Source organism: Ostrinia furnacalis, unplaced genomic scaffold (assembly GCF_004193835.3).
Source record: "Ostrinia furnacalis isolate ACB-3 unplaced genomic scaffold, ASM419383v2 OfSCF1161, whole genome shotgun sequence".
NCBI classification, from domain to species: Eukaryota; Metazoa; Arthropoda; class Insecta; order Lepidoptera; family Crambidae; genus Ostrinia; species Ostrinia furnacalis.
The window spans coordinates 108,602-120,680 of NW_021131400.1; the positions used below are offsets into that span (position 1 = coordinate 108,602).

The 12,079-nt window shown below is 43.6% G+C and overlaps 1 protein-coding gene across 1 annotated transcript in view; it reads right to left on the reverse strand.

The window, feature by feature from the left end:
• The window catches only part of dia (diaphanous related formin 1), a 63,024-nt gene that overhangs the window by 14,305 nt on the left and 36,640 nt on the right, over nt 1-12,079 (reverse strand). The window contains exons 11-19 of the mRNA XM_028302832.1: nt 11,710-11,891; nt 9,626-9,680; nt 8,568-8,606; nt 6,850-7,013; nt 5,705-5,833; nt 4,985-5,085; nt 3,836-4,013; nt 2,693-2,869; nt 109-261 (exon numbers count right to left, since the gene is read on the reverse strand). Of these exons, the coding sequence (XP_028158633.1) occupies nt 109-261; nt 2,693-2,869; nt 3,836-4,013; nt 4,985-5,085; nt 5,705-5,833; nt 6,850-7,013; nt 8,568-8,606; nt 9,626-9,680; nt 11,710-11,891 (1,178 nt within the window). The remainder of the gene's footprint in view (nt 1-108; nt 262-2,692; nt 2,870-3,835; nt 4,014-4,984; nt 5,086-5,704; nt 5,834-6,849; nt 7,014-8,567; nt 8,607-9,625; nt 9,681-11,709; nt 11,892-12,079) is intronic.

A 12,079-nucleotide genomic window follows, 5' to 3' on the forward strand; every position in this document is an offset into this window, starting at 1 on the left:
TATGTACCATCCTAGACTGCATCCCACTTAACACCAGGTGCGATTGCGGTCAAATACCTGCCTTGGCTAGCATAAAAAAAAAAATATATATATATAAATTTGCGTTACCTTAGTCAAGAAGCTGATCTCGAACCCATACGCGCCAGCGTTGTTGGAGCCGGTGTTCATGTAGTTCCCTAACAGCAGCAGCAGTTCTAAGATCTTGGCGAACTTCTTGCTGGACTTGACCTCCTCGCACGCGGCGGTTCCCGAGACTATGTCCTAGAAATTATAGTAAAACTCATCAAAAACTGATAAAACCACAGCTCACAGAAACTAAAGGGAGACGCGAAAAGGGGGCGGAGCCTGTGTCGCAGCAATATGCCCAAAAACAGAACGCACGCGTATGTAGTGGTGCTGTACGTACAGTCACGGAATGAAAAAGTTCGTCAGTTTTCAAATTGATTCCTTCAACGAATGGCGAGCACGTATTACCTTTTGGAACTATGTTACAGAATAATCTCGAGTTAGAGAAAATAATCTTTAACTGTTCGTCAGTAAAGTTCAAAATTATTCAGATCAAAGTTGTTTGACGATTTAACTTGTTAAGAAGATTATTAATTAATAAACTAAAACCTTCTTGTTGGTTCATTATCTATTAAATAAAAATTAAAAACATTTTGTAACATTGCACTGATGGGATAGAAAAATAAACAAGCAAAACCTTATTCGTTAGCAAACGTCATGTTTATTTAAATGTTAGCAGCACTGTTTCTTGCACCGTTATGTTGGCAGGTTTGACTCTTACAGTACCTCGTGCAAGCGAAAACCGACACTAAGGTGACGAACCTTTTCATTCCGCGACTGTACATTACTTGCAACCTGGTATGCGAACGAATAGCAGCTCTGAATGCTATGTGTGCATGACACACACTCTTCGCGACGTATTGTTTTTATTTTGATTACTTTGTGTGTGTGAATTTCTAATGCGACACTGAGTTTCGAACGCAGCGCATTAGATTGCATCTCTCTAGATCAGGGTTTCCCTTTTTTTTTTTGCCAAGGAACCCTAATTGATTATACTTTTCCTAGCGGAACCCCCGTACTACTCCGCCCGCACGCCCTGCCCCTCCCTTGTGCGTAAACAAGTCGGTGCGAGCGAACAACGTCGGTCACGAAACGTGGGATAATATTTTTTACGGAACCCTTGCGGCCATTCCACGGAACCCCAGGGTTCCGCGGACCACCATTCGGGAACCGCTGCTCTAGATCTCTATGGCAGCAATCGTTTCTGCGTAGTGCTCTCTGAACGCAAGACTTCGCAAGCATGGCGGCAAACTGCTCAGCTTCGACCAACTCTGAGCATTTGTCTTTGAAGGCTGCTAACTTAGAGAACTGAGCGAGAGAGAAAGAAACAGTCTCGCTTCTCACTTCCAGCTGTGTCGCTAACACGCTAGAGAGAGAGAAATACAACTAAGCGGTTTGACCAGACGATGGTCTCGGCTTAGTACTCGCAACTGTTTCGCTCGCACGCTAGCTTAAAGAGAGAGGGAATGAGAGAAAAAAACAGTCTCGCTTCTCGCTCCCAATTGTCCTGCTTGCACTTGGGGGCGCTAGAGAGAGGTAGGAGAGAGGAGATGTGTAAGAGAAAAGTAAGAGAGATGCGAGATGTAGGAGAGTGAAAAAGAGAGAAAGATACGAAGAGAGGACACCACTAATCGGCTTAACTTCAGCTATAGTCTCTGCGTAGTGCTCTCTGAACGCGAGACTTCTCAAGCGCGGCGCCAGACGTTTGATGTCAGCCACGGTAGCGGCAAACTGCTCAGCTTCGACCAGCTCGGAGCATTTGTCTTTGAAGGCTGCTAGCTTAAAGGGAGAGAGAGCGAGAAAGAGATTCCGGCTTCTCACTCACACTAGGGGCACTTTAAAGTGAGAGATAAAGAAACAGTCTCGCTCCCAGCTGTTTTGCTCGCACTCGAGACGTTAGAAAGAGACGGCTTGCTCGCAGTTGTCCTTCTTACACTAGAAATGCTACAGAGGTAAGAGAGGGGTAGGAGAGATCCAAGAGAGGGGTAGAAGAGATCCAAGAGAGGGGTAGGAGAGATCCAAGAGAAGGGTAGGAGAGATCCAGGAGAGGGCTAAGAGAGATCTAAGAGAGGAATAGGAGATATTTAGGAGAGGGGTAAGAAAGATCTAAGAGAAGGATAGAAGAGATTTAGAATAGGCGTAGGAGAGAAAAAGAGAGCGTCTTACTGGCTTAACTTCGGCGATGGTTTCTGCGTAGTGCTCTCTGAACGCAAGACTTCGTAACCGCGGCGCCAGACGTTTGATGTCAGCTACTGTAGCGGCAAACTGCTCAGCTTCGACTAACTCTGAGCATTTGTTTTTGAGTTCCGCCCGTATAGAGATAAAGACACAGTCCAGCTTCTCACTCGCACCTGTCCTGCTCGCACTAGGGGCGCTAGAGAGAGGAGGGAGCGGGAAAGACAATGTGACGACTGGCGACTGACCTGCTTGATCTAGTTCTAGGATAAGTACACTAGGCGATAGAGAGAGACAGTAAGAAGAAGGGTAAAGATGCGCGCTCGCAGCTGTCTCGCTCGCACTTTGAGCGCTCTAAAGACACAAAGAGTTTAGATGCCCGCACGCAGCTGTCCTACTCGCACTCCAGGTGCTAGAGAGAGATAGAAAGAGACGAAGAGAGGCGACTTACCGGCTTAACTTCAGCAATAGTTTCTGCGTAGTGCTCTCGGAACGCGAGACTTCGTAACCGCGGCGCCAGACGTTTGATATCAGCTACTGTAGCGGCAAACTGCTCAGCTTCGACCAGCTCGGAGCATTTGTCTTTAAGCTCTGCCAGTTTCTTCATTTGGTCCGCTGGGGGGAGGTACTGTGGACAAATATATTTATTTATTTAATGAAGATTTACTGACAACGCCATTCTTCATCATCATCATCATCATCAACAGCCCTTTACAGTCCACTGCTGGACTATGAGCCTCCTCCACTACAGTGGAGGGTTTTGCCATATACCTCACGCTTGGCAGGCGGGTTGGAGATCGCAGTTTATAAGATTGATGTTTGTCAGAGAGCGCTGCTGCCCGTTCTCTGTTTGATGTGTAGTCCCTAAGTCGCCTCTTACGACACCCGCGGGAAGAGTAGGGGTTGGTGACAAATGTATTCTACTCTGCCGTCACCACACGGCCATTCTTATGACGGAGTATTGGGCTGACGCTGTGTAGGTTTGTTGTCGACACGACAAGAAGAAGACGACTGAAGATTTAAGTTCTCATCATCATCATCATCTCAGCCATAGGACGTCCACTGCTGAACATAGGCCTCCCCCAATGCTTTCCATGTTGCCCGGTTGGTAGCGGCCTGCGTCCATCGCCTTCCTGCTACCTTTACGATGTCGTCGGTCCACTTTGGACGTCCCACGCTACGTTTTTCGGTACGCGGCCTCCACATTTAAGTTTTACATTATAGTGTAACAATAATTAGAGTTCCTAAGTCGATTTGAAATCGACTATCATTAAGTTACTAATCGATTATAATCGATTTTCAGTTATTACTCGATTTCTCTATCGATTATGATCGATTCTCCTTAGTTACTAATCGATTATCACAAAGCTACTAGTCGATAAATGATTAATCGATTCTTCCACAATATTGATTTAATCGATTCATATAGTTACTAATCGATTTCTCAATCGATTATAATCGATTTTCAGTTACTAATCGATTTCTAAATCGATTTTCAGTTACTCGTTAATTGTCACAAAGCTACCTAATCGACTTTCTCTCTATCGAATATCAATCGATTACTAATCTAATCGATGATCGTCTATTGCCTTACCTGCACGAGTAAATCCAAAACGTCAGCCGTCAGCACAGTATTGTCGCACTGCAACACAGCTGTTCTTATACGCTCGTAGGGCAGATGCTTCAAGGAACCACCCAGCAAGATGGACAGATTCTGAGCCGCCTTGCTGTCCAGGACCTTCAGGTCTTTCACCTTCTTGAGAGTGTGGACCCTGTGTCAGTTGAGATAGGAACGTATAAATGTAGTGGTAAGTAAGTCTGGGCGCAGACCACCGATTTTTATTTGGCCGATTAACTATCCTAACTGGCCCGATTCTAAGTTTAGGGCGATACCAAATCGATGTAATGTGCGCACTTTCATAAATCACCATATTGATTAACAACCCGGCCCAACTATCGGCGAACTAAAAGTCGGTGATCTGCGCCTTGACTAAAGGTGAATGTGGACTATAACTAGATAATTAATTTGTAACAGATAAAGCCTGGTCTGTGAGCGCCCGTCGCACAGCCGCGACAGCAATATAATTACGCGCAAGCGATAAGGATGGGTAGCTTGGGGTCATTGGACAAAATTCTACGTGCTCGCAGACCAGACTATTTGTAAGTCGTTTATTTCGCATATTCCAAATCAGTCATACCAAAAAGTAACACTGTTACTTGTTTAGGAAAAAAATCCCATCAATTCACATTGTTACTCGTTACGGACATTTGTTTACCTATCTTTCTATCCAGTCACACTGTAACCCGTATTTTCTGAGAGTACATACACTCTATGATACTTAATTATTTTGTACATTGTTTCCTTTTAACGAAATCTCTTTGAATTTGATTGAAGGTGCTTAATATGTCAAATTGTCAACCGTTGAGATGATGGAATAGGCAGGACAAATCTTGATGGGTTTTTTTTTTCCCAACGAGTAACAAGCGATTTATTGTCTGCAAATAGGCTTTTAAAAAGCGCTTTTACTGGTCCCAGTATTCCAAATCGTCTTCATCAGTCTCAATTAGAAGTTCAATATTAGATAACTTTGAGATAAAATTGCTAAAGTCGGGGAAATCCATAGAATAGTTTTTATCCCGGCTATCGGAAGAGGTACGCGCGAAAATAATCTTTATGTGTCAGACCTATCGCATTAAACACAGGGCGGGGCCCCTTGCAAAACCAAGTAACTTTATAACTTACTTATCAACAGCATCTTCGTTCTTCTTGGCCACTGGTTTACTTGAGAATTTTAACGCTAGCCCAGAGAGTATGTCCGGCGAAGCAAGTTTATCCTCTTGCACCTAATTAACAATAAATTAGAAAACAATTGTTAAATCTATTGGGTATTTGACATCATTTATCAATTATTCCATAGTATTTTTCTAAAAGAACGCATCATTTTGTTATTAAAAACTAAAGTATTTTTAATTAATGTGACACTTTTAGATGCATTAATATTGTTAAAAAGTTACGTCATCAAAATATTGACGTCATCGAGCTTATTGCTATCGTTTTTTTTTATCCACAACGAGGAAGCTTTTGTCAAAGTTTGGAGGAAGTAAAAGGATTCTGAAATGTCAAGTTGCAAAAATCTGAATCCAGTATTGATAGTAGCGCCCTCCTGTTTTCGTCACAAATATGTTTGTCCAACGTGACAAAAATCGGAAATAATAATCTAAAGTTCGGTCGCCGAGCAGACCGAATTTCGTCCAATAACCCCAAGCTCACACACCCGCTGCGGCCGCCCGTCGCGGCAGCAATATAATTACGTGCGAGTGATAAGGATGGGTAGCTTGGGGTCATTGGACGAAATTTTATCTGTTCGGCGAACGGACTTTAGTACTGATAGTAGCGCTCTTCTGACAATGACAATAGCTGGAACGGTTCAGAGTAATTAAATCAAAAGAAAATGTAACTCACGTTGACCCAAAAAGCCTTTTCCGACATCTTCTGAGGCACTATGGTCTTCCAGTTGGCCCTCTTGAGAGGTCCCTCGACCTCCCACTTCTTTTTGGGCTTTAGCCCGTATGGCAGCACGTCTGGTTGGGGCTGCAACAAATTGATGATATTATTTCTAGTTATATACCTTTTTCAAGTGAGCAGATGCGCCTGTTACTACAACTTTTAGTATTTGAGTAGATACGCTGCTTTCGGACGTCTAGGAACACTGGGACATTATACAGGGTGTTAGGTAAATGAGTATATGAGCTGACACTAGCCCATGTAAACATGGGCATATAAATGGTATGGTGAAGTCAGAAAATTAAAACCTTCATTTTAATTACTATAATTTTCATACAAATCGGATTTTATAAAATTTATTTTGTATGAAAATTAAAAAAAATCAAATGATGATATCAAATTTCTGACTTCACCATACCATTTATATGGCCATGTTAACATGGGCTAGTGTCGGCTTATATACCCATTTACCTAACACCCTGTATACATTGTATAATTATGGGAAAATTCTTACATATTTAAGAAACTATTCCTACTGCTGCAACTTCTGTATAGCCAGGATCTACAATCTACATAGTCTAACCAACCAGTGAAGGCCAAAATGCCAAGTTTGTTCCTAAAGAAAGTTAAACTGTCATTAGACGTGCAACTAATCACTCAATATTAATCAGAAGAATTGAGGTGTTCGGATTAAGGATTCACTACTCTCCAATGCATGTCAATATGCATTGGAGATAATCTGCAGGTAGCAGCTAGCACATAAGAAATGCATAAAATAACAATTCCATACTTAATGTCAATTTAAACAAGTGTTCAACGCACGTTTCATAATAATTACTAACAAGGCTTTTTAAAATAAGAGGTGGAATTGTGTAAAGCAATCGTAATCATTTGACAGTTCATAACGTACGATTATTCTGTCAAACGCTTTATTTAACTGACTTTATCTTACGTTATGAACTGTCAAATGATTACGATTGCTTTACACAATTCCACCTCAGGCCTTAGTTTCAGCTAAATGATGTCCGCTGCTGAACCGATGAGGCCTTTGTCTAGCAGTGGACTTTCTTCAGCTGAAACTAACTAACGAACAAACAACTTACCATCCTCGGCATCGCCGGGCCGCCCATCATCGGCGGCGGCGGCGGTCGCGGCCCGCCCATCATGGGGGGCGGCGGCGGCGGCGGCGGGCCGCAACCCGGCGGCGGTGGGGGCGGCGGCGGCCCGCCGGGCATGGGAGGCGGCGGCGGCGGCGGCGGGCCTCCGCCTGCTACAGAATGGCGTGTGGCATTAATGGTGCGTCCAGAATGGGCAAACGGGCTAGCGCGGCACGCTGGTCATCCTGTTCACCCTGCTCTTGAGTGAGCAGGATGTCGAGTTTGCCGCGCGAGCACGTTTGCCCAGTCTGGACGCACCATAAGTATTTTCTTATTTTACATGAAGGTATAAAACAAAGCCACTACGCTCTGTCTGTCCCTATGTACGCTTAGATCTTTTAAACTGTGCAACGGATTTTGATGCGGTTTTTATAATAGATAGAATGATTCAAGAGGAAGGTTTTTAAATATAGTAAATGGGGATGTTGCCTGGGTCAAAAAGCAAGAGTTTTAATTAGTCCGTCAGTTAACTTATCAAAAAATACTCTACACGTATTTTTCACTTTTTCAAACTAATAAAAATTTAAAGAGATAAAGCGCCCCAAAGTTCATAAGAAGAGGCCCGTGACGTCAACGCTTGCTTAAAAATGCCGCACGTTGTGACGTCGTGCGCAACTTCAACGCACCATAACTATGTAATTATTTGTTAGATTGACAACAAATAAAAATATATGTGTCCAATATTTTTTGATATTAAACATTACGGACTAAAAAAATTTTTTTAGGCAACTAGCCTATTGTACCTGTGCGAAGCAGGGGCGGATCGCTAGTCATTCAATAAAATAATCAACATGCGAGCGAATTGATAGACCTCCTAATTTTTTAAGTCGGATGAAAAAGGAAATAAATAGAAAAATGATACAAAATGATATTTATAACCAAAAAAACCGTGATAATTGCACATGCAATAAGCAATAATTTTTAAATCAGTCAATAATAGCTACAATCGACAGTCAAAGTCGCACCTATCACAAGTACAGACGGCGGCAAGTCAAGCTAAATACTGTGGGATCTTATGCGGTAGTAATGAAGGCGAGTTCTCAACAAAAATATACAGTCTAATGTGCTGTCGTCTGTACATAGTCTTTCCCACGGGGACCTCCCGTTTTTTGCGGGTACAGTCTTGCAATATCCCGTTTAATAACGTGTTTAAAATACTGAACATTCACACAAGCATCCTGTTTGCAGTATCCCGCAAAAACCGATTCCTTCGACTTACTTTCGGTTCGGTTATGTCATTTTGTTGGACCAGTCCAAAACAGGATACAGTTTGATTATAAATAGGTAGAGCAGCTGCAAAAATGTTTGCAAACATTCGTACCGCAAAAAACCGGGCTTACAAAATTATTGGGATACTGTCGTGTGAAAACACTGGATTCAGTAGTTCAGGATATAGCAAAACTATATTGTCGTGGGAAATTACTGTGTTAGCAATGAGGGTTTTCGCGAATGAAAAATCCGTCAGATGGCAATACGTAGACGCGAGGTCCAAATGCTGCATGATTGGTTATTTTTGACATGACATTGACAGATATGTCAAAATCCACCAATCACGCAGCAGTCAGACCCCACATCCACGTCCCGCCATCTAGCGGATCTTTCATTCGCGAAAACCCTCGATGTGCTGTGGTCTGTAGTTCTGTAGGTACATAAATCAAACCTACCTGATGGCATCGGAGGCGGCGGCGGCGGAGGCGGGCCTCCTACACGAAAGAGATAGATATAGTGAGCATGCGTACGTGCGAGTGAGATAGAAGATATAAATGTTAAAACACATGCAGTTTAAAATTTTGTTTGACTGAGATAAATTACCAAGATAGTTTGCGGATGAAAAAAAGTTATTTTATTTAATTTGTTTAAACTGCTCTTACAGATTTTCATGACCCAAAGGTCAACTGGCAGATAATGGTTTTAGTATTAAAGCGTTCTGCGGTCGCGGTCAGATCACAAGAACGCAGCTCGCACCTGTCGATTTGCGTTCTTTCGTGCCCGCACGGTCAAATCGCATCGATACAAAATGTATGAGTATAGAGACCACAGGTCACAGAAACTAAAGGGAGATGTGAAAAAGGGGCGTGGCCGGTGTCGCAGCAATATGCCCAAAAACAGAACACATTGCTCGTGACAGCAATGATGACAGCAGCGACGTCATAATGTAAACAGTTTATATTGCTTGCGTAGTACTAAAGATTATTCGAACGTGGAGTACTGATACCGCAGTGGATAATAAGCACATATTTTGATTACTTTGTGTGTGTGAATTTCTAATGCGACACTGAGTTTCGAACTCAGCGCATTAGTTGGCATCTTTCTAGATCTCCATCATAGAGAACGACAATGTTGTTCACACATGATACGGGCTGCTTTCACTTTGACCGCAGACCGCAGAACGCATTCTGCGTGGCAAATCCTTCAGTCCACACTTTGTATACTATTTAAAATAACAAAAATTATGCCAAGCTTAAAGAAATGGGAGTAATTTAAAAACATGCATACAACCCGTTCGCTTTAAGTTTGCCGCTGGCGATATGACGTCACTCGAAGGGAAGCGTCATTAATTGCGTTGGAAAATTGGAAATAAGACTCATTAATTGCGTTTAATCATTAACTAATTGCGTTAAATCGCGGTTGGGGGAGGGGACGCGCATTCCACGGACCGGCAAACTTAGAACGAACGGGTTTCCTTGTTGTTAACAGATAAGTATAGTTATAGCAAACTCACCTCCGGGCATCGGTGGGGGTGGCGGAGGGGCGGGGCCTCCGGGGCTGCCTATCACCTGTCAAATATTCATATTTTAATATTCCAGACACAAAGCCTATAGATATAGGGTAGACATTCCTTTGTGCAGTTCGAGCAGGATGCAGCAGAAAGACGTTATAAAACCCGGTCTGCGAGCACGTAGAATTTTGTCCAATGACCCCAAGCTACCCATCCTTATCGCTCGCGCGTAATTATATTGCTGTCGCGACTGTGCGACGGGCGCCCGCAGTGAGTGTGCGAGCGCGCAGACAAAATTCTACGTGCTCGCAGACCGGGCTTTAGTAGCCTATTCGACCCTATCTTCTTTTATTCAGCTTTTTTCCCAAAAGTGCGATACAAATATAGCTTCTATTACCTTAGCAATAGCGGCGATATTTCCTTGAGTGACACCACCAGGCCCCGTGGGACTGGCGGCCTGTTTGAGCCTGTCTTCTAGATGTAAGGCTCTTAACAAGAACTCTTATATTACCTCGAAAAAGCAGCTACATTCCGTGACGCTGTTTCAAGTAATCTGATACACTAATATAGCTTCTATTACCTTAGCAATAGCGGCGATATTTCCTTGAGTGACACCACCAGGCCCCGTGGGACTGGCGGCCTGTTTGAGCCTGTCTTCTAGATGTAAGGCTCCCTTATGTATGAGACGTATTTGTGATAGGAATCTAGCTTCTATTACCTTAGCAATAGCGGCGATATTCCCCTGCGAGACGCCACCAGGCCCCGTGGGACTGGCGGCCTGTTTGAGCCTGTCTTCTAGATGTAAGGCTCTCTTATGTATGAGACGTATTTGTGATAGGAATCTAGCTTCTATTACCTTAGCAATAGCGGCGATATTTCCATGCGTGACGCCACCAGGCCCCGTGGGACTGGCGGCCTGTTTGAGCCTGTCTTCTAGATGTAAGGCTCCCTTATGTATGAGACGTATTTGTGATACTAATATAACTTCTATTACCTTAGCAATAGCGGAGATATTGCCTTGTGTGTTACACCCAGTGACCCGTCATCTTGTGTGACGTTGTAGTGTCTTTATGTTGGTAGTAAAATATAGCTTCTACTACCTTAGCAATAGCGGCGATATTCCCTTGCATAACACCTTTTGACCAGGTATCTTCTATGACGCTTCTGTACCTAAGTTATGACAGTAATATAGCTCTTTGTGACAGCAAAACAAGTATTATTACCTTAGCAATAGCGGCGATATTCCCCTGAGTGACGCCACCAGGCCCTGTCGGACTGGCGGCCTGTTTGAGCCTGTCTTCAAGATGTAAGGCTCCCTTATGTATGAGAGGTATTTGTGATACTAATATGGCTTCTATTACCTTAGCAATAGCGGCGATATTCCCCTGCGTGACGCCGCCAGGCCCCGTGGGACTGGCGGCCTGTTTGAGCCTGTCTTCTAGATGTAAGGCTCCCTTATGTATGAGACGTATTTGTGACAGTAATATAGCTTCTATTACCTTAGCAATAGCGGCGATATTTCCCTGCGAGACGCCACCAGGCCCCGTGGGACTGGCGGCCTGTTTGAGCCTGTCTTCTAGATGTAAGGCCCCCTTATGTATGAGACGCATTTGTGACAGTAATCTAGCTTCTATTGCCTTAGCAATAGCGGCGATATTTCCTTGTGTGTTACACCCACTGACCCGTCATCTTGTGTGACGTTGTAGTGTCTTTACGTTGGTAGTAAAATATAGCTTCTACTACCTTAGCAATAGCGGCGATATTCCCTTGCATAACACCTTTTGACCAGGTATCTTCTATGACGCTTCTGTACCTAAGTTATGACAGTAATATAGCTCTTTGTGACAGCAAAACAAGTCTTATTACCTTAGCAATAGCGGCGATATTCCCCTGCGTGACGCCACCAGGCCCCGTGGAACTGGCGGCCTGTTTGAGCCTGTCTTCTAAATGTAAGGCTCCCTTATGTATGAGAGGTATTTGTGATACTAATATAGCTTCTATTACCTTAGCAATAGCGGCGATATTTCCCAGCGAGACGCCACCAGGCCCNTGAGACGTATTTGTTATAATAATACAGCTTCTATTACCTTAGCAATAGCGGCGATATTTCCCTGCGTGACGCCACCAGGCCCCGTGGGACTGGCGGCCTGTTTGAGCCTGTCTTCTAGATGTAAGGCCCTCGCTTCAGCCTCTTGCCGGGCCGCGATCGCCGCTTCTAGTTTGGTCTTCAATTCTTCCACTTTTCTTTCTTCTTCTGCCCGAGATTTTTCTAAAAGAAAACATTAGTTGGGTTTAAAATTAGTGTGTAGCTTTGACTTTCAAATCAAGGGAGTATAGTTTAATTTATGGTATAGTCTGGTCGCGCACGTAGAATTTTGACCAATGACCTCAGGCTTTAGTAAAGTGACTTTAGTAACCAAATTCCCGACTGATTAAAAGGGTTAAACTCGTGACACT